We start from the raw sequence: 25,460 nt of genomic DNA on the forward strand, positions 1-25,460 counted from the left end.
TGTTTCCCTATGAAAACAATCATTTCTGCCCAATTACAAATATGTCTGTAGGTTTTTTCAATTTGTTTTCAACTCAGCGACACGTTTAAATGCCACTCGGGTTGTGCGTGTGTTAATTTTTGTGATTTAGCCTACCTTGAAAAAGAAACCACGGCACAGCTTCTGTTCATCATCTAGGCTTTCCGCATCCCCCTGCTGCATCTCCAGGCTTTCATCCAGAGTTGGATCCTCTAGCGGTTTCACCACTGACAGAGGAACTTCAATCAAACTGCTTTTGGCTTGGCCAGACAATTCTGACTGGAAAGGGATCTCTGTTGGCATCACCGTGAAGGTCTCTATCACAGGGTGGGCTAGAACTTCAGGGAATGTTGACTCTAAAGTAGGTTTGAGCTCTATATCTGACTTCTGAGCTTTCTGGTAATCTGTTTCCATGTCAGTGGTCTTGGATTGGTGGGGAGTTTCTGTTTCCTGGGTTTGGGAATTAGTACCTACTTCACTTTGCTCTTTTTTGTTCTGCAGTTTTGGGGAGGGGGAGCCGGCTATACCCACAAGCTCTCGCTCTGGGGAAAGGAGGGAATGTGTTTCCTTGTTTTTATCTGCAACTGGAGCAACCGTCTCCAAATTGGCGGTTGCTGGTTTCTCCCCCATGTAAACGAAGGAACTTGCCAGGGGCTGGCAGGGAGAAAATCGCCGTAGCCTTGGGATGCTATCGACAGACTGTGGCGCGGTTAGGACGCGACTGTAGGGGGCCAGCTTGAGCTCGCTGGGTCGAGGGGTGCGAGGATTACGTGAGTGGAAGGATGCAGATTTCCGTTTGATGCTGGTTGGAGAGCGATGGGTGGAACGAGGGGAGTCAGCCGGAGAAGAGGGTCCCGAGGATCGAGTGACGGCTCCGGCTCGACCGTGCTTCTGTGGCGAGGGGTTTGTATGTGGAGGAGGGATGACCCACGCCTGCTGCTGTTTTTGCTCCCTCATGGCCATGATTACTTCTTGCTGCTGAGCCAATCGCTGCATCTCAGTTTGGAGGAAGGCCAAAGAGTGGTTGAGTTTCTCAATTGAACGTGTATACTCTGTGAGATCCACTTCTGTCAGCTGAGCGTGGCTTTGTCCGCCTTCCTCACCTGCACCGGGAGATTTTTGCCAACAGGAAGCCGTGCTGCTTTGCTCTGCCCCGTCAGGTGTGTCTGTCTTGTTCCTCCCAAATTTAAAGGTAGGACTTGTACTTGCTGACTTTCCTTCTCCCTCAGTTTTTCCTCCCTCTTCTCCACTTGCTGCACCGTCACCTTTTCTCTTTACCACGTTTAGGAATGCTGAGTGGCCCATCTTTTGCCGATGCCTTGTAAAAGCTGCCTCCACTTTCTTCTTCTGCGCCTCAATAGCTTTCCGTTTCTCCTCGAGCCTCATCCGCAGCTGCACCATCTCTGTAGCCATGACCTGAGCGGGGTCATTGGGTGGAAGCTGGACAGGTGTGGGTGACGGCTGTGAAATAGGGGGCGGTGTGCTTTGTTGGCGGACCGGGCTGTGCTCAGGGGTCGGGGCCCATGAGACAGATAATGGGAGCCCAAATTCAGAGCCCTCCGGAGTGGTCTTCAGCGAGCTGCAGCTGCCCCTTCCTGAGTCTGGTGCTGATGGATTAAGCTTCTTCATCTTCTGCTCAGCAAAGCTAGTCATCTTTACTGCTGAAGGGGATTTGCTTTGACTGCTTGGGCAGGGGCTTGGCGTGTCCATGTCCAGCTCCATGTTCACAGAGCAGTCTTTCAGAGAGGAATCTTCATCCAGCATGTCCTCTGTTTGGATATGGATGCCAGTGTCCACTTCTGTGGTGTCCGTTGTGCTCAAAGGTCCTTTGGAGTCCACCTCTGACACTGGATCTAAAGCACCAACGCCGGCACCATGTTCCTGACTATGCAGAAAGAAACCATTGTTGATGCCCTCCACTGGTGGCCTGGTTGGGCTTTGGATAATCTGGAGGGCTTCCTCCGTGGACGGAGTTGTTTCTGTAACTCCTCTGTGTCCGTTGGAGTACCCTTGCTTGCTCGGCTCCATGCCAGCAAGGCTGTCTGGGCAGCCTTCCTCTTCAATGCCGACACTCTGACCATTCACTGGCTGGAAGGACAGGTTGCGCTTCATTCCACGGGGCATGTGAAGGACCTTGAAACCAGAACCATCATCCGTGCTGACAGACCTGACCATGCCACGTGTGGAGGGAACAGTGGCAGGCGCAGACTCCTCTTTATCAAAGGGGATGTCAAAGGACACACCGTAAGGCCCAGATCTTAACACAAAAGACAAAACAAAAAACAACAAGAAATTGTAATTTAATTTAGCAGATTTGGTTAACAAATGATAAAAGGTTAGACATAAAGAGGGCAATGATAACACTCACCTCTTCTCTTTTGGCCAGGTACCGAGATTGCCATCAACAAAGGACATCGAGGTTGACCTCTTGATCTCTCCTGTAAGACGCATATGATGAGTAACAATCACAACAGAATGCTTTTGTATATACTTTGTATGTATTTCCATAAATAAATATAATCACCTGAGTTTCGGGGCTGGGGCCGCAGGGGTAAACTTGAGAACGAGAGAGACAAACATGATGATGGGAACTGAGAATTTTCTGCCACCTGATTTCTTGTCATTGTAACTTGGTGCTAACATACCTGGGTCTTTCAGGGCTTGGGGGCCTTTCCATAAAACTCTTCTTAGTTGCCTTGGAGATGGGGATTACAGGGAAATTCTTCAAGAAGGATGAGGGCTCTGACGTGATAAGACAAATAAAAATGATCGCACTGTGGTTTTTCAATAGACACAATGTAATATTGCATGATCCTTATCTGATTAATTTGTGTATGATTCAGAGAAAAAACATTACCATACTTAGTTACTGCTGCTTCGCTACAAATCGTGACACTAGCATGACTATAGCTACTTTAAATTTAATTGAAATGACATTACATTTTAGGTTAGCTTCCCCTTCATCCATAGTTTACAATGATTTGTGTTTATTGGAATTGTGTATGTTGGAATGAACGTCTGGCCATATGGTTGATTATGCATCTTTGTTCGATCATGTACGCTTTAATGTCTGAATTTTATTCAAAACTGTGAAGCAATTTGTGTCTCTTTGAAAAATGCTATACAAATAAAGTTGCAGGGTTAGAATTTGACACTTGCCTGTGCCTTCGGTATCAAGCTTTCTTGGTTCCACAAATGACGGTTTGACCACCTCAAACCACCAAAACAGCTCTGCCATGAACACCAGGTAGTTATTCTGGGGAGGAAAACAAGAGCAAGATTGAAACCATTCAAAAACACGTAAATGCTACAGCACAGAGAATAAAATCCGGATGAGTCCAAAACAGCTTCATTCAACTGCATTGTCTGATTTGTCCAGCAGGTGTCTCTGTTAAGCTGAGGTATCATAAACTTGTATTGTACCCTGTGTATATATGACTAATTAGTTGATAGAATATCCTCTTTAAGAGAAACATGCCTCACAGTTCAAACGACTGTAGAGTCATTTACAGGGAAATTATATTTTCTCTGTGTTGGCTCAGGCAATGTAAATGATGCTAAAGCAAATAGTAACAGTGCTAGTCGAGAAGCGATTAAGACATTAACCTCATTTACAAAATAGAGGTCACCTGCATCCAACCTGAATGAGACTGAGAGTCAGAGCTCAAAGGGATTTAACACTGCTGTGCCAGGTCGTGTCCACGTTTGAATTGGGTCAACATACACGAGGAGGTGAAACTGCTGGAGGAGAGTGCACTGCGCTGCAAAAAACATCAATCTTACAAAGTCCCTGACTCAGTATTTCATTCTCCCAAAGCACTGTTGTTTGTTTCCTTATAATAATGGGAAAAAAGCTTATTCTCTAGAAACATTGCCTTTCTTCTGCTCCCTCCTTTCTAAATTCTTTCAACCTGTCACTGTCTTGAAACAAAGAAATGACCAAATAACATGTCTCCAATCCAAACAGATGAGATTCATTTACAGTAATCAATTTATGCTGAATGATCAGGCCAAATTGTACAGTTTTTCTTTATTCACTCACAGACACACACAAATGCAAATGAGTGGAGTAAAGCACGACCTTGAGGAATCCCACCCTCTACCAGCTCTCAGTCCACGGTCTCCAGACAAAGACAATGGTGCGTGCTCCAGCTCTAAAGAAGCCTGACTCAAGTCATGAGCAGCATCTTTCTGTACCAGTCAAACACCAGAGCGCACGTGTCAACTGAAGCACAAAACCACACCAGGAAGGACGGAGGCAATTAACACCAGCACCCTGCTTGGCTGGAGGGGGGGGGGTGTTACTGCAGCATTTCACATGGTTTTGTTTCCCGTCTAATTCACATGCGAGCGTGCAGGGCTGCAAGAAGACGAAAAGGTGTGTCTGCTGCAGAATCCTGCTCCGCTGGTGTGAGAAGCAGTGGAGCACATGGTTAACAAAGTCGTTAGAGTTGAGTAAGCAAAGAATTACTAATGAACTCCAAATCAAATAGTGCTGGTTACCTTTTAGGTGTGTTCAGCATGTGAAGCACTCCTCAGAAGAAAGAAAAAGCAGGAAAAAAAATGACTGAATGAGAAAGAGACAAAGATCTCCTGTCATCCGCCCTTCCCAGATTGGTGCCACCAGCTTACTTGTTCTCTCCTCCCATCTGTTCGCCCGACTACTACTGACACACCAGGTGTGAGTGTTTTTGCTTAATACCCCCAGCCTCAGCACTCACACACACACACACTCAGTCTGATCCCTTAAACCAACCACTGCACCACCACCACACCTATCTCCCCAGTGAATGGCATTACTGCCTCGTGGGTTGCCAGGTCTGCAGCATTGCCAAGTTCCCTGTCTGCAGATTTGAGTGTGTGCCGCTCAGAATGAAGTCAGATTGGTGATTACTAGAAGACTAGAAGATCAGAGCTGAGAGTGGTGGGGTGGGGGAAGCTAATCCACTTTGCGGGTATAGGAATAAACACCCTCCCCCTCCTCCCCTGTATGTGCCACACACATACACAACAGTGAAACATTCAAATGCATAGGAAAATATATACCAACAAAGCCCCTAGAAATGATGTTGAAGATGCGGCCTATAGCCACACAGTGAGCATTCAGAGGGAATTAATCTTAACAGTCACTGGGCCAGAGGGTTGATTAAAGGATCTACGTCCAGCAGCCAGCCAGACAGACTCACTCCAATCTGGAAAAACCATCCTTTGGTCTTTCGCCAAGTTTATCAGACAGCTGCCAGACGCTTATTGAAAGACGGTAGGAGAAAACATTTGGATTTTTAGAAGCGATTGCTCAGAGACACGTAGTATCGAACATCATATTACTTCCTGTAACCCTGCCACTCTTTACCTGACAGTGAAGAGGTAAATTATACTAGACTGCAATGTGCGTTGACTACAGCCACGGCTATTATATGTAATCCTGTGTGCCACTTTAGGAGTAAAAGTGCCATCCTTCACTGCTGACAGTCAGATCATAAACAAATGACTAATTGAGAATCACGTTGAAGAGGGAGATTATGAATTATTGTAAGTGTGTTAACTGCCTCCTCAGGGCAACCGCAGCATGTTTGCGAGGAACCTCGTGGTACAAAAGGAGCTGGTGAATTTCATTTATCTTCCTTGAGTCCACAGATAGCCACTATGATGTGTGAGGAATTAATTAAACATAGAGCCAGTAAATGGGAGCGGGTTGGGTGATTTAGTGGTCTGGTGTCCATTAGCAAATAATGGCCTTAGGTAATGTATGTGATATATGGCTTTTGGGTTCCTTACAGAAAGGAAGAAAGTGTTTTGCTTCTTACTAAGGTATACTGAACAAAATGTCAAGTCAACCTGTCATCACCATACATGCAAATTTTGTGTAACTTGAGAGGAAAGAGTGCAGACTCTTAATCTTGGAGAGGGCTACGTATTTACCAGAAAGAGACCTGGTGTCTGACATGAAGATATCAGGCAGACTAGTTTGGGGGTGTGTGGGCAATAAATGTTCCCACTGTAACGCTTCATGCTCTTTTCCAATTTTCTGCATCTGATTTCTTAGGAAGACTGATAACATCTATTAAATGATCTTCTCCACACCAGCTAGAGTTGATCATTTAAGCTAAACTGTGGCATCTTCCAGGTTCTCTCTTTACTGCAATCCTATATTCTGATGCACTTTATTGTCACGGGGGGCAGGGATAGCTCAGTAGGTAAAGTGGTCGCCCCATGATCGGAAGGTCGGCGGTTCGAATCCACTTAACGGCTACCCTGAGGTACCCCTGAGCAAGGTACCGTCCCTACACACTGCTCCCCGGGCGCCTGCTTAGTGGGCTGCCCACTGCTTCACTGAGTGAATGGGTCAAATGCAGAGAAAAACAAGTAATTTCCCCATGGGGATCAATAAAGTATCCATTATTATTATATCTTATGAATTATGACTATTTTAATGTCAATCAATTGAGGAGTGTGTTTTTAACTGTGTTTGGAAACCACCAGCTCTAATCTCCGCTAACCACATCTGGCAGCAGCATTATCATAGGGACACTTTCACAGAGGCAAAGTGTGAGTCTATTGTGTGTGTTACTGTAACACGTGTGCCCAATCTTGTCATCACTTTCTCAAAGATAGTGTCCCATTTACTCTGTTTCCTCGCTCCTTCTCCTTCCTAATTGTTTCAAACTGTGTTATCACACCTTCTTGTCGCTTCTCTCCCGTTTCCACTTTTTTCCACATCAACACCTCGTGCGCCTCCCCTCCCCTCTAAGCGGAGGCTCATTCTCTGTAATATGGTCTCCATCAGCGTGCCGAGCAACAACATACGACCACCGAGGGTGTGACTCCCTGCAATCTGGGTCAAGGTTACTGAATCTAACTAGTTCTGTGTGCATTCGTGTCTGCCGCACTGCTTCTCTCAGGCAATTACTGTGCCTGCTGAGGCTGCTCTACCCCTCCTGAAATCAGTGTCAGCAAAATGCTGCTAATGGCTGGTTCACAAAGCTTGGTGATTATTTTTTTGACACCATGTTGAAAAGAACGCATGTGCTTTGGGCGGAAATTGATATGTCTCTTTTTGCTCTTTTTTTTTTTAGAAATTTTGTGCAAAATAAAGCATGTAAAGGGCACTTTCCTCTAAATATGAATACATTTCATTACTTTTGGCATATAATGATACTTTCAATACTTTCTACCTTCATCATTTTGCTGGATTTCAGCTTCAAAACTGCTTTTTTCAGCGTGTTTCCTTTAGATATTAGACATATTTTAGTCAGTTTGGACAGTCCCCTGAGGTTTGTCCTTTCAGTGACCTGTATTGTGTGTGTGCTCAGAGCTCTCCTACATCTGAGGACATGCTGAGGTGACAGTCAGGGAAAGTCAAACTTATCCAGACACATCAACTTATTTTTCCCCTGCCCGTGCAGCTCTCGGGCAAAACACACTGAGACCGACACACTAAAAACAAACTCATGAGCATGAGAGAGGGAACGTTAGATCAAACCACTGAGCAAACACAAGTGCACTGTGGTTGTGGCAACCACTGGCTATAATGGCAATTTGATGATAAATTAGTAGGTATGCAACAGAAATATATATATATATATGTATATGCAGTATGCACACCAGCTGACCAAGTAAACATACTGAAATGTTGTGGATTCAAAGACAGAGTGGAACATTAGTGAGAGGGTAAAATAAGCTCTTTCCTGTGTGTCTCGAGTGACCTATATATGTTTTTATGGTAACGGCAGAAAAGCAGGGCTGAGCTTAATGTAAAATGCGGACTGTCTCCATGGCACTCCAGCTGCAATACACATTCATACACCAAGAAACCACACACACACAGAGAAACAACAGTGTTATAGACGAGAGAGGACTGAAGGATTTATAAATCAGAAAGGTCTCTGTCAAGAGAAACTAATACTGTCTGAGAAAGGTCAGCAAACATGAGGAGAAACATCATTAGTAAAATTCCTTAAAAGCAGTGGCAACTTTTTAAATGAAATAAACGAGCAAAAGAAAAAGGATGGTTGGAGAAGAAGAAAGAGTAACTAGAGAAGGAAATTAGGAAATGAAGATGAAAAGAAAACAAACAATGGAAAGCAAGTTACAGGGCAGAAAAATGAACGCATGCATAGACTGTTTGGAGGAAAAGGCTGAGTGGAGCTCTCCAAGCTTGTGGCTGGTGAAGACGGATAGTTTGGACTGAAAGTTTCTTTTCCACAGCGTGACTCACCACACTGGCCTACACTGCTGCACACTTCTCTTGTTTCATTTAGCCTGAATCTAACACCACATGGGGTTCTAATCTGTGTCGGTACAACACTTATGAATAATTTTGAAGTGTTTTGAAAAAAAGTCATCAAGTCTGACTGGGACTGACATCGCAAACTAGTGTTTTAAATAGAGCAGGGGGCACTGCGGACAGGGTTTGGATTTTCTGCTAACAGACATTTTTTACTGGGTACCATTCTAACGTTTTAGCAGCTAAAATTCTATTTTTACAACACTGTAATGACTGAGAGTGAAGAATCTGTTTACAGTGAGAACCATGAGACCGCCAAGCAACCAGTAAACCAACAAACCAAAATCAGCATCACAATGCAAGCCTCAGATCACACCACAAACACAAATGCAGTGCCTAAAAATGTATTCTTACAATCTTATATATTAACTTAAGCAAGTATTTCATTAGACAGTAGTACCTTGACGGTGGAGGAGGCGTAGAGCATGTCTTCCAGGCTGAAGTGACAGCAGCTGTTCAGGTTGTCTTTGCAGAAGTCTTGTATTAGCTGCAGGTTGTACAGTCGATCAGCCAGACTCATATTCTCCTTCAGGCAAACATCTGGGAGGGCAGAGAGATCCATCAGGTGTCACTGTGACGGAGTACGAATTTGATGATTGAAGTCGGTCTGGTTATAATGCAGACATCAGTGTTTTCCTTTTTACTGTGCTGACAGTAATATTTAAGATCTGTGATGGAGCGCGTTCAGAACAATGCTGTGTCTCTTTTTTAGGAACTGCTGAGGCATTTAAAGCGTAAAGTTTTGAGAACGTCTGCCTGACCAATCAAAACACTCCACAGTAGGCATCAACTGGTGGTTGGACGTAAGGTAATTACATCACATTGCTGATGAAGTGTGTGTAATAGCTGACCAAACACACACAAACACACCCCCACACTACATACATCCACAGTCATTTATCCAAGCTGAAACAATCACAGGAACAAAAGATCAATCAGGAAACACTGTTCATTTAAACATGGTAAACAGCGTTCCCTGATTGATTTTTGTTCCCCTCATTGTTGTCTGTGCGTTTGCATATTTGTCCTGATATTAACTCGGCTCTTTGGCAACACAATGTGATTATCTTGAGTCTATTTTGATGTTTGATCTATTGAATAAACCATTAGCTCTTTCCCTCATAAAGACAACATTTGACGACCTCCCCCTGTACTCTCAATTATGAATTTTGACACCTCAATATGTACCAATAAGATGCATTTTGGGTTTAGTTGTTTGGTCAAATAAGCAATTAACTGCTGGTAGATACATTACTGTCATGTTGTACTTTATTATCAAGCCTCCTTTAACTGCAAATTCCACTGACCCACCCACGCTCCTCATGCTTGTTTCTTACCATCCAGTGGCAGCAGCTGAGGACAGTAAAAGTGCAGCAGTGCACCCAGGGCTGAGCCATCTGTGCTGTCTTTTAGCAGGTTGTCCACTGGGGGGATCCAAGGAACTGGCTGGGTCGAGGCCTGCTCCTTCCTGTAGCGAGCCTGCAGAATGTAAAGTACTATAAACCCAGGCCCTTGAGCAAAATTACCAAGCCTACACCTACAGCAGGTATTAAGCCAAATTCCTCCTGCTGTTTCTTACCGTTTCACTAATGACAGCAGCAAAATTAGGGAAGTATAATGGAGCTTTAAAGCAGCAACAAGCGCTGCAAGGCCTCATTGAATTCACTCATGTATTAAAGTAAGTGAACGGCTCTGGAGCCTTGTTGGAACTGAAAGGGAAAAAGAACTGGCACGAGAATGAAGAGAGCTGCATGACTGAAGTAAGTATCACTGATTATTATTCCAGATGTCATGACGTGACCTTAATTATTTTCTCCTTGTATTACAATGAGCTCTTGTTTATGTGGACCATCTTCATCTTCGTACGGATTGAGGAAGGAAAAACATTGAAATATTGCCATTTCCTTATCAATTTGATATGTATAGTAACTGTGGGAGCTTCTAGATTTCTAAAAGCCAATAATAATCAGTGATTTCCCAAGATTTTATAGTTCAAGCTTCCAGTTAGCAATACAAGGAAGCACGTTAGAGACACAAATAATGGCTATATTGACTTTTGTAAACTCAGGCTCATATACAGAACATGGTTAATGATGGACACTCAGATATTAACTGTCATTTACAGCCTACTTTGTCTGCTTTAAATTAAGAAAAGCAATAATCACATGCATACAGCACTTGTAAATCAAAACAGGAGAAGAGAGAAAATATCTGGTTTATATCACAGTGACTGAGTGATTCACACATGACAAAACGATGGCGATCGGACAGAAAGAGCAATGAAAGACAGTCACTCTGGACACAGATGAAAGAGCAGCGCACTGATTAGTTCACTTACAGGCACAAGCTTCATGTACCACTTGGTTGGAGACTGCAGATGCACAGCAAAGGGAAAAGACAAAAAACAGCAACAAAGAAATACCTGTTAGTCAGATTAGTTAGTAATGGGATTAGTATTACAAGCAAAGACATGACAAACCTGCACTTTTTTCAAAGTGTACAAAAAGACTGTATACAGCAGGCTGTTACTGATTACACATATATTACGGTTGCTTTGGGTTACAGAGTTACCGTGTACTTTCCTCACATCAGCTTGGAGGCTCATTCTTTAAAGATACATGGAAACACTACACCACGACTATTTTCCACCAGCTGACAGTTGATGTGTTAAACCTCAAATGGAACTTTAGACTTAAGCATCAAATTCCCCTAAAAAAAGATCACATTGCATCCTGAAACATTTAACTGAAATTTTAATTGCTCACTTTTACCTCACGTTACCTCAGTGGAAAAAAATGTATTACTGTAACCAAACTGTCAGCTATCCAGTGTCACTGTAAGCTGATTCCAAAAAGGAGAGGATTGCCTCAGTTAACAGCTAATTCCCACGCTACGGAGAAGCATCAAAGACCTAAAATGTAAGTGCCACTCAAGAGGTCTGCGAGCCCTCGACTTCAAAGGCACGCAGTGACTCGTGAGAAGATACAGCTGCTTTGTTCTGAAACCCTCAAAAGTAAATATTAATGTCAGCCAGAGGAAAAATAAATATTAAAGACAGCAAAGAGGATGAAAGGATCAATAGTAGCTTTCGAAGATTCTTCTGATTTTATTGGTGCCACAGCTCTCTGAATGATAATTTGATTTGGCTTCTAACCTTCGATAATTCTACTTCCCCCTAAGCTCACTGAACCGGAACGATTCTCGACCTCAATAAAAGTATCATAAACCCTGCAGTCACATCACCTCTCCAGGCTGAGTGACATCAACAAAAACAACAACAGCAACAAAAAGCTGTACCCAATCCATGACCTCACAGAGTCAGTGCAGGCCAGCAGGCCAACTTCAACATTTGGCTGTCAGTTGGGGAACACAGCAAACACAGAGATCAGGATTTGATCACTTCTCAGGCTCTCATCAACATTCTGTCTCTTTTGGAAAAATTTACTCACAAATCACAAATGTTTGAACTTTTATTTTCTCATTTTAACCCGAGTGTAAGGTTGTGTTTATGAAGAACAAACACAATGACATTTTGCAGCAAGGTAACCAAAACTACTCCAAACCCTGCTGTCCCAGTTTGAGAACAAGACACAGGAAATGGATGCTGTCTGTATCTAATGATGATTTAACCTCCTAGGACCTGGCGTCCACATATGTGGACATCACAATTTGGGTTATTTAGACCAAAATACTCAATTTTGCTCTACAAGGGCCTGATATCCACTTACGAGGACATTATACTGCTACTGTTCTATCGAAATTTTAAACGAATATCGTCATATGGCTCTGATTTTTCATAAAAACAAAAATAAGGTAAAAAAAAATCTGGTAATTCTTTGTTTTTACATTCATTGGGCCCCAATCAGCTCAAATATCAAAGAGAAATTAAAAATGCATAACATTAAATAGTTCGGATCTTAGGCGGTTAAGGCTGGTTAGAGAGTAAAATCTCCACCAATCAAACCCCTGGGGAGAGGTACAGTAATGCCCTCTTTTATCATCTTACAGCAAAGCACACACATGCAAGCACCCTTTATTTCTGTATTTAAACACACACACACCCCACCCAAATTCACCCCAGTCATTCCCCTACTCTCTCTCTCTGTGTTACTAGCAAAGTTCATCCTCTCATACAGAGGATGATGTCCGGTTGAGCTGCAGCTCGGCTTTGGCAACTTTAAAGGATTAGTCCTTCCTTCTCTGTCCGGACGTGCCTTTGCAGCTCCCTCCTCTTATTCTCCACCCACCATCACCTCTGAACATAATGCAGTAGGTTGAAATAAAAACACCGTTGCCCTGGTGAGCGTCAGTCTGTGTCTCTCTATGCCTGACTGAGACAGAGGCTGTGTGCGTGACTCACACTGCAGTAATACTGCAAAGACTAAAGGGGGGGAAGTATTTGGAGGTGGGGAGTGATGGAGAGAATAGATGAATGTGCTAGACATAGACACCCAAAAAAATAGTAGCTATAAATTTTGCATGTAATTGTATTTTTTTCCCTTTTGCTCTTCTGGGTGTTTGTAACTCTTACTTAAAAATAAAAAATAATAAAGAAGTAAACAAACAAACAAACACAAAAAACCCAAACACTTTTTTAGGCTGAAGGCTGCAAGTGAGAAATACATAGTGCTAAAATGCTCTAACTTTGTGAGTCTTTGACAATCAAAGACACATGTTTGTATAGATAAAAGAAAAAAGAGGATGAAGAGAGCTTCATACATGGCTTCATCTGCATTTCATGAAATACTAAGAGGCAGAAAGAAATGGCTGGAATGACAAAGTGAGCTTAAACCTATTCCATCAAGTCTCCTGCTGGCTCAAATTTCACATCTACTACAATGCAGTTCAGTTCAATTCAATTAGTTTTATTTATAAAACTGAATCACAACAACACCAAGACATTTTATATTGTAAGGTGAAGACCGTACAATAATAGAGAGAAAACCCAAACAACCAAATCACTTGGTGACAGTGAGAATGAAAAACTGCCCTTTAACAGGAAGAAACCTCGGGCAGAACCAGGCTCAGAGAGGAGCAGCCATCTGCTCTTACTGGTTGGGCCTGATGTGGGGAAGACAGGACATAAGACATGCTATGGAAGAGAGCCAAAGATTAACAATAACTAACAATTAAACACAGAGATGTGTATAACTTTATAGAGAGTGAAAAACAGGAGGGGAAGAAGAACCACAGCCTATTGTGGCATAACTAACAGATGATTCAGGGCCACCTGATCCAGCCCTAAATATATGCTTGTTGTAAGCATAATCCTAAAAGAATCAAAGGTGTCTGACTCCAGAATCCAAACTGGGAGGGCCTTCCTCCCATTCTAATTTTAAATACCCTAGGAACAACAAGTAAGCCAGCACTCTGACAGCAAGTGACTTTGGGCACTATGAGAGATTATGGGAGAAATATGCTCTCTGATACAAGTCCATCAGTACGCTTGCTGCAGTTTCCAGTATTTATCTTTCTCATATCCATATAATAAGTGAAACTTTAACCATAGAAAAACTCTTTTTAAGAAGTTAAATGCAAACATAATGACTGATAAATGTGGACTTCAATTCATCCAAAGGTGTAAAACGGCAGCATCCAATGACTGTGACTTTCTGCGGTGGTTGGACAATGTCATAAGCAGCCATAAGCAAACACAAACACACAACAATCCGCCAAAGCCACCCAGAGGTGACAAATGATGTTACCAAAAAGCCAGCTCTCCAGCTCGGGGGCCAAACATGTGATGACACTCACATTGACAGAGCAAGTTAAAGCTCTTCCGCTTTAAAAAGGGCTTTTCTTATATAATAAGCATGACAAAAATCCAATGATGAAATGATGATGTGATGGCACTTTTTCCTTCAACTTCACCAATTAAAGTGTGTGTCATCCTGTGTGTTTGTGGGGGGCTAGCTGAGGCATGCAGTGCTGTGTCTGCATACTGACTGGTCAGATCAGGATCAAACACTGTGGAAGTTTTCCCGAGCCCTGGGACTGGGACAGAAAATGCACACACACACTAAAACACATTGGACAGGGTTACAATTTTTACCCTTAGGTGAACTTTCTCACTCTCTAAACATCTCTAGGAAAAAGCATCACTGACAGTGTTAGTGCATGGAGTTTTTGCCTGATTTAACTCGGGTAGAAAGGCAGTTTGAAAAACCTGGAAGGCCAGAGGAGCAAGGGTCAAGAAAGGTTATTGGGTGGGATGATAGAGAGAGTCTGGAGAGGGAGGAATGGAGTAACTAAAAAGAAAGAAAAGAACAAACTGCTGATAAATGTCAGCTGAAGTTTATTAATTTTTTTATGGTTATTAAGGATGAGTTAACTTTCAGGGGTCAGCGGTACCCTCCGCATCATTAAAAAACTCACAGCAGGGTGACTTCATAGTAAAAAAAGTAAAAATAATGAATGATCTGGAGTCGAGAAACAGGCGCACAGCATGAAGGATAAGGATAAAGGTGAATACACAGATGACATCATGCATCTCCTCCTCCTCTCCCCCCTCCTCTGTTATCATTCTGCTTTGTCAGGTTGACAGAAAGTGGCTGCCTTACCAACTTTGCCCCTTGCTGCTGCACCATAATACTAAATGTAGCTTGACTGTTAGCACACAATGAAGTCATAACAACAGTAAATCCACACGCACAGATGTTTCATCTGAAAAATATATCAGGATTTTATTGCTATTGTTATATGAGTTTCCACAATAATAAAGTCATAAATGACAAAGATGTGATTCCGGAAGTCGGGAGCATTTGCTGCGCCCCCTGCTATTACTGGAGCCCAACTTATTCCTCCTTCTCAAATAACCTCTGTGACAAAGAAAGCAAGGCAAAAGGGACAAATATAAGATTTAGGGCAGACTGGAATGTAGGCCATTTCTTTTTGTGCATACTTGATTCGTACAGATGCTTCATAGGAAAACCCCCGGTTGCTTTAAATCTGATAACACTGTGGCGGTTAACTGAATTAGCCCGAAATGCTAGTAATGCTTGATAAAACAATAGATAAGCAACATCATTACCACAAACTCTTACATCCATATTAACACTATTATATATAATGGACAGACAGTCCTTATGAAGACCCACATAATTTGTGTATCATTTAAAATACAAAGATAAAGGTGACAAAATTAATATTACCTATTGACATATTATATCATAACGTAACATGCCATCAACTATATGACACCAGTATAAATAAAACTTCAGATATTTGTTTATCTCTGGCTCTCTTGTCCTGTCACCCTCCCCTCACCACCCCTCCCTGAGCCTGATTCTGTTGGAGGGTTCTTCCTGTTAAAGGGAGTTTTTCCTTCCCACTGTCGCCAAAGTGCTTGCTCATAGGCGGTTGTCTGATTATTGGGGTTTTCTCTCTACTACTCATTACTTGAAGTGACTGTTCTTGTGATTTGGAGCTATACACATAAAATTTAATTGAATTAATGAAATAATTTACATTTCCATATATATATTTAATAGTATTGATGACTAAACAGCACACAAGGTGATGCATATCAGTGGCAAAATGCAGTCAATAAAGCCTATTCTGTCTCACATTATTTGTTAAATGGTACATCACATATGTTATTTACTCCCAGTACTAAGTAGTCCTGTTGTAGGTATACTGTATCTGTGAACATATGGACTGGTATAGACCTGCTTAAGAGATTTATGAGGTATTTGAATTTAAAGAAGGACTTTATGAGATTTCAGTTAATTCATTTCCACCCATGAGAGGCATTACTCAGTGAATCACTAAATTATTTACTGCAAATGCAGTGTCAAACTACAGAATCCAGCATGGATTAGTTAAATACAATAAACAGACACACACACAGGCCACACCAGCCTGTCTCATTGCATTCTAAATTACTGCTGATAGTAGAGTCGGTTATATAACTGGTTTGGACTGTGGGCTGGACCATGAACTTGGGTCACCCCTGATTACCTCATTAGACTGCAGAGGGCTGATGTTCTGGTTAAGACAAAGATGAAGTGATTGAAGCATGCAGAGTTGTCAGAGCAGATAAACTCATTATGGTGTTGAAGAAGTAACCTGGTCTTATCTCTTCCTCTCTCTGTGTGATTTAATTAAGACAGATTGAGCGTAATCTAAAGCTCAGACATCTGTGAGTCAGATTTTCTTTGATGGCATCAGGATTTTAACAGCTTAACTTCTGTCCAGGAAGCTGTTCACAGACATAAAGTGACATAGAGGTCTGGGACAAATATCTGTCAGTCAAAAGGCGAATGTGGCAATAATTCTATTAAGCAGAGCCAAGAGTTTTACTTTGCTTCTGTTTACTGTCCAAAAAACATTTGTGTTTTTATGCCTAGTTTGTGAAGGACTAAAGATGAGAAATTGAAGGGGAAAAAAATCACCTACCCGAGGACTCCCAGCAGGCTCGGTGCCCTGCGTTTCCTTCTTCCTTTGCTCCTGCACCACAATCTCTTTCAGGTATTCATTTACCTGAAAGAGAGAGCACAAACAAGTTTAAAATGACCCGAGCCACAAAAGCATCAAGAAGCAAATGATAAGGAGTAGTGTATGACTCAAATTGCTCTCTTAGAAAGTGTAATAGCCAAATTAGTTTTGTTATTTTAAGTTAGTCTCATAGTTTATTTTCAAATTGGTAACCTTAATACTGAAATTTTAGTTTCCACATTATTGTCCTGCCAGTAATTAAAGTAACATATATAAAATATTCAAAAACAGTGACACCATGGTCATCTTTTTATTTCTTATTAAGAGCTGATTCAAAGGAAAAAGCAGTCCTGGTCCATTTTTGTGACTTTGTTCTGATTTCTACCAATGACTGTAGAAAACAGTCATTTCTACAGTCATTGATTTCTACAGTAAACCACAACACCAGTCTGTGGATTATACACATTTTACATTAAATTTACTTTATTAACAATGCATTTAAGTGGAGCTGAATTGATTTTATTTAAATCTAGCATCTAGCATGAGTTAAAAATGAGAAATCAGTAAAACACAAGTGGAACCCAACAGAGAGCCATATGTCAGATCAGTGGGACACCAAGACCACACCTCCTGTTTGCTGTTGTGAGTGTGTGCATGTGCGTGTATAGCTGAAAGCTGACAGCAGCTCCTTGTCTCTATTAGAGGAATGCAAACAGACTGTTGTAGATTCTGTAGTACTGTATGGAGGAGCAGCCATATGTGTCTGCAGATGATGACCACAACCACTTACACGCTTAGAAAGTCTGATTTGCTGTGATAGTATAAGTAACACTTTTGTAGGGCATGTTTCATAGGTCATATATAGCCTGATGTAACATGGTTTAAGCCTATATATTAAATGTGAGTTTGCGGATATAAGAATGTTTTGTGCCTGAACCAACACACAGACTGAACACTGACTTATCTCCTGCAGATGTGACTGTAAAAAAATGTGTTTATTGTGACACAATAGAGCTAAATTTAGTGAATTTTCTATAGGTATCAGGATAATAAACAATAACAGGATAATAACAAATAACAAACACATTTTGCTTTTCCAACATCAGCTCTACAAATTCTGTTTATTTCTTCATTTCTATTTGTCTTTTTTGAGTTAATACATTATATGTAGTACACAGTATGACAATGTCTAAGGCAGAAGAAAAAAAAAAGGGGGGGGGGGGGGATAGAGTACAAATAGACATGCATAATGTATCGCTAACTGCCTCACCTGTAAGGAAGAACAAACATACAACACATGGAACACAAAAATTAGAAAATTCAAAAGTACATAAATCAGAAATCTTCTTGTGGGGTGTGTTTGTCTTTGTCATAAGCTACAACAACCCCTCCCAGGAGAACTGGGCCAGCCGCAGCCTCCAAGAGTACTGAAGACTCGAGGCCACACATCTCAGCAATATCTGCCTGCCCATCCTAGCAGGAGAAGTGGGAGGCCATAAATAGAATACCCACGGCCAAGGGGTGGGAGTCTCAAAGGACCAGAGACGATGGGCAGCTCACCCCGCTAGAGGCTGCCCTAGAGGCTGTGAGCTAAGATCAGGGTCCCAGGGCTCCAGGGGCCACACCAGAACATCCAGCCACGCGCCCCAGAACCAACAAGTACCCCCAGCGGGGGGTAGCAGCGCCCAGCGAGGAGCGGTGGGTAGGTGAAGTCTTAGGGTTCACCTGCAGACTGAGTCACAACAGTGTGCAGGTATTTTTTTCTCATTTGTAGTGAATCTACCTGTATGCATCATATGGCAGAACCTCAGGGCATGAAGGCAACATGGTGTATCTAGATCAGATTTCATGGTATTTAGGTCAGTGTTTTCGCTGGACTTCACTGTGCAATGTGAATTTCAGAGGTCAAGCTTCATGAAACCGACGTTGGTGAAACGCCCCTGTGTGAGACTTTTGAAAGAGCTCCTTAAAAAGACATTGAACACAATGAAAGGGGACACTTATGAAATGGCAAAATCTCAAAGGGCATTACTTTTGATCAGTCCTTGATGTTACAAAATATTATTTGCTCTTTAGAAAAAAGATTTTTATAGAGGTTCGCCTGTGAGGAGGACAAATTGACCTGTGCTGCACAGCTGAGAGATGACTGATGAGAAACGTTGTTTTGATGTCAGAATGACCTATGCTTCTGCAGGTTTGGATTTCTTGTGACAAAACAAAATGTTTAATCATACGTCGACTCATGGGATGGCTTACAGAAAGCAATACAACAACACCTGTAATCTTAAGACACTAGTCTTGTGGCCCAAACACTTTTTTTGCCAGGTACAAAATACCAGGCACAAACACAGTCATTTCTATCTCTCTATAACATGTCTTAAGAAAACATTGTGTACCATAACTGACCTTGTTGATCCAGGTGGTCACTGCATCCTCAGTGTCATAAGGTGTTTCCACCTCAGGGTAGCAGGATGGATATTGGCAAATGCAGGCCATCACCTTCTCCACGCTCACAGCCTCCACTGTGTATGCCATCATCAGAGTGTCAATCATTGCCAGATGGGCGCTCTGAAAGGGAAAACAGTAACACGATTAAAGGCTGAAAATTAAAATCTCCCAGCTAGCTCACTGTAGTAAAAGAAAAGCAGTCCATCTTGTTTCTTTGCCATAAAATAACAAAACAGTCCTTGTATTATTTGATCATATGCTTTAAGTAGCGAGCAAAGGGAATGAAAAAGCCGTCATTAGTTTCTTCAGTACTGTACAACTGAAACTTTTTCTGAGGTTAAATTTTCCCATGTGGCTGTTGCCCTGGAAACAAATGTGTCCAAGACCCAGTTTGCTCACAGTGGCTGCTGGGCTGTGATGGGCCTGAAGAAAACTTCTTCCTGACAACACTACTGGCATCCGTTCTCTGTTGATTGGCTCATGGTTATTGCTGAAAGCAGGGTGTGTGCTTTTAATTAGATAAAGCCATGTTTGGTGACAGCTTGTGTTATCAGACTGTTATCTTGTGAAGAAAAAACCCACCATACTCTGTACTCTATCGCTTGGCTGCATTTTGGCATATCTACTTTTTCGCTTATTCGGCTCCGTTTTATAACAAAAACAAATATGAATTATAAAAGAAACAATGACTATAACAAGGTGTTAAGTAGCAGCCTGTTCTATTTGGAAACATGCAAATATACACAATAATGTAACGTGCAATGTTAATGTTAAGAGTGGGTTTCAAGTAGTTCTCTTATACATCATCTTGACATCATCTCATCTGCTGACTCTTAGCATTTCCGCTCAGCCACCTCCAGCTCAGCCTCCCCTCTTTTTCTTAGTGGTACTGTCTCCAAGCATCATAGCAGGGCTCACTACCTTCTTGTAAACTTTCCCTTTCACTCTTGTTGCTATCCTTCTGTCACAAATCACCCCTGACACTTGTCTCCATCCACTTCAGCCTGTCTGCACTCTTTTCTTTTCCTCTCAGGGCACCATCCTTTGCTCTCAGCGGTTGACCCCAGGTATTTAAACTCCTCTACCTTCACTACCCCTGCTCCTTACAGCTTCCTTGTTACACTGGCTCCTTCTCATCACAAACAAATAGGGGCTATGTAACCTGATGTAATCCCACTCCCAACTTGAATCCATTTGTCACTGCTACTGCACACCTCACCACTGCCTTACTGTCCTCATACAGTATCATAATTCCTATCTTCCTAATTCCTATCATATGCTTTCTCTAGATCCACAAAGACGCAGTGCCACTCCTTCAGATCTGCTCACTATCCTTTTCCATCAACACTCTCAAAGCAACCCTCACATCTACCGCTGCTCACTGATCGGTAGTTCACTTCTTAATCTAGCTTCAACAAATTTTTCCCACAGCTTCATGTTATGGCTCATTGACTTTATCCCTCTGTTGTTACCAAACATCAACTAGTTCTTGAAAACATGTACCAGTACACTTCTTCTTTATCCCTCAGCCATCCTCTCACTTCCCAAGATTTTGTTAAGCAAAAAAATCTGCTGCCCGCACATCTGCATACCTCCACGGGTATGTCATCTGGACCAACTGTGTTTCCACTCTTCATCCTCTTCACAGCTGCTCTCACTTCCTCCTTACTAATCCTCTGGACTTCCCGAGTCACCAACTTTCCCCAATCCATCCTCCTCTCTCTCATTTTCTTCATTCACAAGCTCCTCAAAATACTTCCTCCATCTTCTAAACACACGCTCTATATTCATTAGCAGACTTCCATCTCTTAACCTCCCTCACCTGCTGCACATCCTTTCAAGCCTGAGCTCTCTGCATAGCCAGACTGCACAACAGAAAGTATTTACAATAATTTGAGACTATACTTGAGAACTACAATAGCTAAAGCCTTTGCTTACTACAATGTTTTGTTTTTATGATGTTAGCAAACATCTGCATCAATGACCAGTCTGTTTTCTTTCATCATGACTAAAAAATATTAATTTGATTGGTTCTTCTATATTTTTATGTCCACTTTTCTAGTTTCTTTTTGAACAACGCACCATTAGTCATGCTCATTAACCATATCAAGTCAAAGCCAGAAAAAATGCATAATTTGTAGTAGAGCAGGGCGATATGACCAAAAATATTTATCACGACATTTGAAAATTTGCGATAACGATATAACTGACAAAACACTTTACAACTCCACAACTTTGTTAGTGCTGTTTTTTATGTGCATTAAAGTTATGTAAAAATTTAACAGTGCAAATGCAAATTCCTCGCTGACAGTTTAACCAAAAGGCATTTCCAGTGGAAATTGGCCGACATATCCTCAGCATAACTTAAAAAGAGGTTATACATACACAATACGGTAATATTATGTTGACGCACAGTACGTATCACTCCGCGAGGCTCCTGCCTACGATAGCCGTAATGCTCCGACAATCCATCAAGCGGTGCGGGTTCGTAGCTTAGCAAAGTCGTACTAAAACATTTGACAGATTTTCGAGCGCCGTGTACCACATAAAATTGTTTCGAGGTCAGTAAACGTTTTTCAAAAAACACGGTAATAACGACGGCCCGCTAGCATGCTCTACCAAAAATAGTGCTTTGTTGTGTATCTGACGGACGAAAGCTAAACCAGTTCCACACCATTGAAGTTGCAGCATTTTTACAAACCAATTCTGGTTCATCTGTTTCATTCAACGATCCGCTTTCGCCCTTCTCATTCTCCGTCGCCGCCATGCTTTTTCCGTCATGTGCGTATGAAAACAAAGGCACTGCGCATGCGCGTTTTACCCATATTCTATCGTGATATTTCCTTTTCTTATCGTTGCCCAGCATTATACCGGTATTACCGTGAAAGGTATGATATGGCCCAGCCCTAATTTGTATGATGACATTACTTCTCAAGGACAAAGCAAGGGAATCCTATTCTCTCACGTTTGCAAACTGAGCATATTTTATTGTATCTTTGCATGCACAGAAATGATATGATCTATGATCTTCTATGATTTTCTACTTTGCAAATGACATTTTTTCTTCAGTTCCTGCCTTTAAATCACTCAGTTAGTGAGTGATACCACGTGTGTCCTCCACACACAAAAGGAATCAAACTGCTTTCCATGAGCTAACCAAGTTAATCAGGCTGAAACTTTGAATGTCCTTGTGAAGATTCACAATTATGCAGTCGACCAAAGTTAGACAAAAAGAGCCAACGTTCCGAAAGGTATTTCTGGAGAAAGATATTCGTGAGCCATTTATAAGGTGAAAGAGGGCAGAGTAGTAAGAGTCCACATTTACTTATTTACGTGGAGTAAAAAGGCTGACTCGGTCAACAAAGGTTGGTAACTTGTACTAGAAATGACCTGCTAAGACAGCCAGAACCCCCACACAGTCCAAATGTAAGTGACGATAAATATGACACAAATGTATTATTTGTATCTCTGAAATGAATTTTCTATCTGCCGTCTCATTATTCCAATGCCTAATTTCCACTATCTGGCAACCAGGCGGCAAAGCAAACCCATTTAATAATACACTGCCGAGATGCTTCCAGTTGGCCTTCATTTAGCCTGTCCAAACAGTGTCCCAAAGACATACAAACAACAGAAAGTGTGCGCACACATATCCATAATCTGCCCTTTATTTCCACAACAAAATGAACAACTCCAGGCAACATCAATTTTAAAGGCCAAGGGAGCAGCGTAAATCCTCTGAGGGCTCCTTTTCTCTCTCACATCTCCTCCCCCTCTGCCGAGTAATGTGAGAATATCGATTTGGATTGGCTGCGGTCTGACGAGATAAAATGACAACAGTGAGAGTAAGTGTTGTTTACTCGACCGCAGACCTGAAGCCTCTAATTGGACTGAATGAAAACATACTACTGTGTGGGTGAAAGAGGTTAGCGTAGGACTGCGCGTTCATTCGGCTGTTAGTGGAACTGGAATCAAGCATACTTTAGAAAATGACACCTTCTGTCTGCGCTTAAATGTGAAAAAATGCAGTTTTGATTATTTGTGTAAACATTCGTGACATGAGAACTGAAGATGGCGACTTTTGTGTTGTGTTGCCGTGGAGATGGTTGACCCAATACTGAGACTGTAAAGGACGATGCTGAAGTAGGAGAACGGCTTACGTGAGCTCAGATGAGTCAGTAAGCATTCAGTTATTTTCACCTAAATCCTTAAACAACGTGTTTGAAGTATTATTAATAAAAAGCTTAAAATAAAAAGCTTTAGTACTGTGAATTGCATGAAATCAAGTGGGAAACTGTCAAGAGTTAGGAAGAGAAACAAAAGCACACTGTCAGAGCAACATTTCACAGTATTTGTGCTACACTAAACTTCCCCACTTTGAAAGGATTAGATTATTAGCTTCTGTGTTTCCATGTTCCAAAAAAAAAACAAAAAAAACAAATGTAACTGTCTTGTTATATTTGAATAAAGCTGAAAATGCCTCTTTAAAGGTCCAAGCTTTCATCGAGCTAAATGCATGCTTGGGGTGTTCCACTTCTTCGGGAGAGTCGCTGCTCCGTGTAACGGTCAAACAAATGGACTGTGAAGGATCAGCTGACCATGTGTGAATGTCAAATGAAATTTAGGAGACGAGAGAAAGCCTTTGGTGACTGGATGGATGCAAAGGAAAGAGTAAAGAAAGAGGAGAAGAGGCAGATAGGTTGCTGCCAGAGGAAAGGGTCAGCTTTCCTCATTGACTGCAGACCTCCCTGTTGTTTAAAGTAAGGCTTGTTTCCTCTGTTTTATCCCGTGATGTCATGTTTCCTAACCTTTTGGTTTGTGGAGCACATATGCTTCCCCTCAACGATGCTCTACCTCATATTCATGCATCTGCACATATTAAACCTTGCAGCAGCTCTGGCTAGAAGTAGCTCCACTGGGGTATTCAGAGATCAAATGCCCTGCTGGAGGGTATCTAAATGGCTGAAAGAGGGGGAAATGTCACTTATTCATGCCCTTTGATGGAGACTTTTTAATCATAAGGCTGCTTCTCTGTCCCTTAATTCGATTCATCCCCAAGATATCACTTTTATCTCATGGCGATTACAAAAACTGTACAAATAGTTAAATGCTAAGTCATTCTGATTTAATGAATAAACAGGTTACAGACACAAGCACACATACACACACACTATTTTGCTTTCTCATCTAAGCTGATTGTGTCTATAAATCTTGTTTAGATTTCTCAGGAGGTGAGAAGATGCTGCTTCACGGTCAATATCCTGTTTTTATTGTGCTGCTGTATTGCTGGCTTTCTGTATTTCCTCCCGGGCAAACACAAAGAAGGCAAACACGGCTCATCCTTAATATGGCTTCATGGTTGAAAAAAAAAAGAAGAAGGGGGGGAAAATAGCAAAGATGGAAATCCACCACAGAAGCCTGATTTAACACAGCACAAAAGAATTGCAAATATGAACCGCAGTGACCTACAAAAGACAGCGCGTGTGACGATTTTTTTCAACCTCACAATCTGTTGTAAATAAACCGAAATCTCAATGTCAGAGCTCTGAGCTGCTTGCTGATCCCTGACACAGGTATTCAGAGAAAGATGCTTCTATAGACTGAGTTTATTTCGACGGAAAATGATCTGGACAGAGTTAATGACTAAACAATACTCGCTTACAATAAAAGCTTGTAGGACTGCACTGAGTCATCATGGATAATGATCCGCTTGTGTCTGTTTTTCTGGTTGTTCGAGGCTTCGCTGATCCTCCCAAACTTCTGCACAATGGTCTCCTGTGCGACCACATGGCCATGGTAGCACACATACTCAGGGGTGATGTAATATTGAAAAGCAGTCTGCTTTTAGAATTAAAGCTCGCCTGACCTGGCACTGAGTCTCGATGCTGGGGCAGATGTCTAAAAACTGAAACTGTCTAGCTTCAGGTAAATTCACGCCAACTCAGCTGGACATGGAAAACCACTCAGCTGTACCTCTCTTTTTGAAGGTCAACACAAGTACCAAAGGAAAGGCAAAAAGCTGGACCGAGAGAGCTTTACTTTCTATTACATGGAGTGAAAATAGGAGAAAAAAAACCCAACAAGGTTTAAGATTTTATCTTTTTTTAGAGTTTATTCCACTGTGAAGGAGCTGAAATGAGTAGGATTTGCTATAGTCCCAGTTACCAGGTGCTTTTGTTAGGATGCCTGGGTTGTTGACCCAGGGTTTTTGAGTTTATTATATTATTTATAATTTCTAGTCTTTGGGTTTTTGTTAGAGTCATGTCTTATG

The 25,460-nt window shown here is 41.8% G+C and overlaps 1 protein-coding gene across 5 annotated transcripts in view; it reads right to left on the reverse strand.

Moving 5' to 3' along the window:
- The window catches only part of camsap2a (calmodulin regulated spectrin-associated protein family, member 2a), a 43,416-nt gene that overhangs the window by 7,032 nt on the left and 10,924 nt on the right, over positions 1-25,460 (reverse strand). For 4 of the 5 annotated variants that reach the window (XM_086263246.1, XM_086263244.1, XM_086263243.1 and 1 more), the window contains exons 3-12: positions 19,148-19,309; positions 16,703-16,786; positions 10,644-10,676; positions 9,643-9,784; positions 8,706-8,845; positions 3,178-3,274; positions 2,664-2,760; positions 2,543-2,574; positions 2,387-2,456; positions 136-2,275 (exon numbers count right to left, since the gene is read on the reverse strand). In XM_086263246.1, coding sequence (XP_086119372.1) covers positions 136-2,275; positions 2,387-2,456; positions 2,543-2,574; positions 2,664-2,760; positions 3,178-3,274; positions 8,706-8,845; positions 9,643-9,784; positions 10,644-10,676; positions 16,703-16,786; positions 19,148-19,309 — 2,997 coding nt within the window. The remainder of the gene's footprint in view (positions 1-135; positions 2,276-2,386; positions 2,457-2,542; positions 2,575-2,663; positions 2,761-3,177; positions 3,275-8,705; positions 8,846-9,642; positions 9,785-10,643; positions 10,677-16,702; positions 16,787-19,147; positions 19,310-25,460) is intronic. The other variant, XM_086263245.1, reaches the window with a different exon arrangement.

Source organism: Aulonocara sp. 'chitande type north' Nkhata Bay, linkage group LG15 (assembly GCF_057382095.1).
Source record: "Aulonocara sp. 'chitande type north' Nkhata Bay isolate Kocher_YH1m ecotype deep benthic linkage group LG15, A_spYH_male_GT1.1, whole genome shotgun sequence".
In the NCBI taxonomy this organism is placed as follows: domain Eukaryota; kingdom Metazoa; phylum Chordata; class Actinopteri; order Cichliformes; family Cichlidae; genus Aulonocara; species Aulonocara sp. 'chitande type north' Nkhata Bay.